The sequence below is a fragment of the Arachis duranensis genome, chromosome 6 (assembly GCF_000817695.3).
Source record: "Arachis duranensis cultivar V14167 chromosome 6, aradu.V14167.gnm2.J7QH, whole genome shotgun sequence".
Taxonomy (NCBI): Eukaryota; Viridiplantae; Streptophyta; class Magnoliopsida; order Fabales; family Fabaceae; genus Arachis; species Arachis duranensis.
The window spans coordinates 103,939,809-103,941,699 of NC_029777.3; the positions used below are offsets into that span (position 1 = coordinate 103,939,809).

The following is a 1,891-nucleotide window of genomic DNA, read 5'->3' on the forward strand; positions in this document are numbered from 1 at the left end:
AAAAATAAGAGAATAAAAAGATCATAAAAAAATTACAACTTGTTTTTTAAAATAATTAACTTCGATGAAAAATAAAGAATACATTCATATTTTATAAAATAGTCAAAAAATTAAAATATTTAAAAATTAAACAAAATACTTTTGACTCTAAAACTTAGATTCGTGAAGGATAAAAAAAAAACACGGTATATAATCTTTAGTCGCACCAAAATAATTATGAGAATATTCAATCAATATATTTGTTATTAATACACCCATACATAACAAAGTTATAAATGCGTATAAATATCATATAAATACTAATAATATATGATAACAATTATATTAGACTGATTGATAATAAGAATAATTAATAATTAGTATAATTAAAATCAGAATTATTTATAATTAAAATGATTGATAATTAATAAGTTGTAAGAGGAAATATGCTAATTTTTATATAATTATAAAAAAATATATTCTTAAAATAAATTAAAAAGAAAGATACATATTAATACTAAAATATGTTACGTCAATATTTATTGTGCTAAAATATAATCCGTTCTAGAATAATATAAATTCTAAAATTTAATTTGGTAGGTTTCAATAATAGTTCCATACCCTTATAAATATCCCTTACAATATATCATTAACTCATCAATCAAGTTCTAATCTATTAAGCATATTGCAAAAGATCTCCATAACCTTCCTAGAGAAAATGGCGACAAGTGAGTCTTGTGCTGTTGAAACCAAAACCCTCCCAATCCAACTTCCCCTTGACTTTTCTTCAATTCAATCCGTGCCTGAATCTCATGCATGGCCTGAATCAAATGAAGATCAAGTTGAAAACAATGGAGATGGGTCACTAGTGTTACCCATCATTGATCTCAATGATCCAAAAGCCATGGAACTCATAGGGTATGCATGTGAGAATTGGGGTGCATTCCAATTGAAGAACCATGGCATATCCAAGAGTGTTATTGAAGAGCTTGAAGTTGAGACAAAGAGGCTCTTTGATCTTCCAAAAGAGCAAAAGTTGAAGGCTCTTAGATCTCGTGATAATCCAACAGGATATGGAACTTTTTGGATTACACCTTTCTTCCAACAACGTATGTGGCAAGAAGGATTCACCATCATTGCTTCTGCTGTTCAAGATGCCAAAAAGATTTGGCCTAATGACTATCAACGCTTTTGGTAACTACAATTATTCTTACACTATATATGTTAGCAACTAATATTTTTCCACCAACATCTCATCATTTTTTTTTAAATTATTTTGGTTAGTTATTTTAAATTTTAAATTTTAAATCTCAGATCTTTAATTCTAAATCTAAAATTATAAAATAAATTTTAGAATTGAGTAATATTGATTAATAAAAAATTAATTCTTTATACTTTTTCTTATTATTATTAAAAAATATATAAGGAACCAACTTTTAGTTAGTTAACATTAATCGATCTATTTTAGAATTTACAATTTAGAGTTTAGAGAGTTGAGAATTTAAAATTTAAAATCTAAAATTTAACACGAATAAAATAATTTTAAAAAATTTAATTGATATTATCTAAAAAATATTAATTTTTTAACATTACTTAATTATTAATTAAAATATATTAGAGAGTCAACAAAAAATCTACCAATTTAGTTAATAATCAATTATTGAGTTTTATCCAAACAAATTCACTCATTCACTATTTTTATTAAATTATTACTTTATTATTCTGACTTCTTTTTCTTTTCTCTCAGCATATCACCATTCTAGGTGAAAATAAGCGAGATCTATTATCTAGTTAATTAGCCTAAACTTAATACATAACTTGTTATAATTTTTTTAAGTATTAAATTTAATTTATTATTGAGTCTAAGTTGATTTAATGTCTGTTAAAAAGTTTGATAAATTTTTTTATAAAA

The 1,891-nt window shown here is 23.9% G+C and overlaps 1 protein-coding gene across 1 annotated transcript in view; it reads left to right on the forward strand.

Annotated features, from left to right (window-relative positions):
* Positions 1 to 658: 658 nt before the first annotated feature.
* Positions 659 to 1,891, forward strand: part of LOC107495297 (gibberellin 3-beta-dioxygenase 2-like) — a 2,148-nt gene continuing 915 nt past the window's right edge. The window contains exon 1 of the mRNA XM_016116405.3: positions 659 to 1,173. Coding sequence (XP_015971891.1) covers positions 698 to 1,173 — 476 coding nt within the window. The 5' untranslated portion in view covers positions 659 to 697. The remainder of the gene's footprint in view (positions 1,174 to 1,891) is intronic.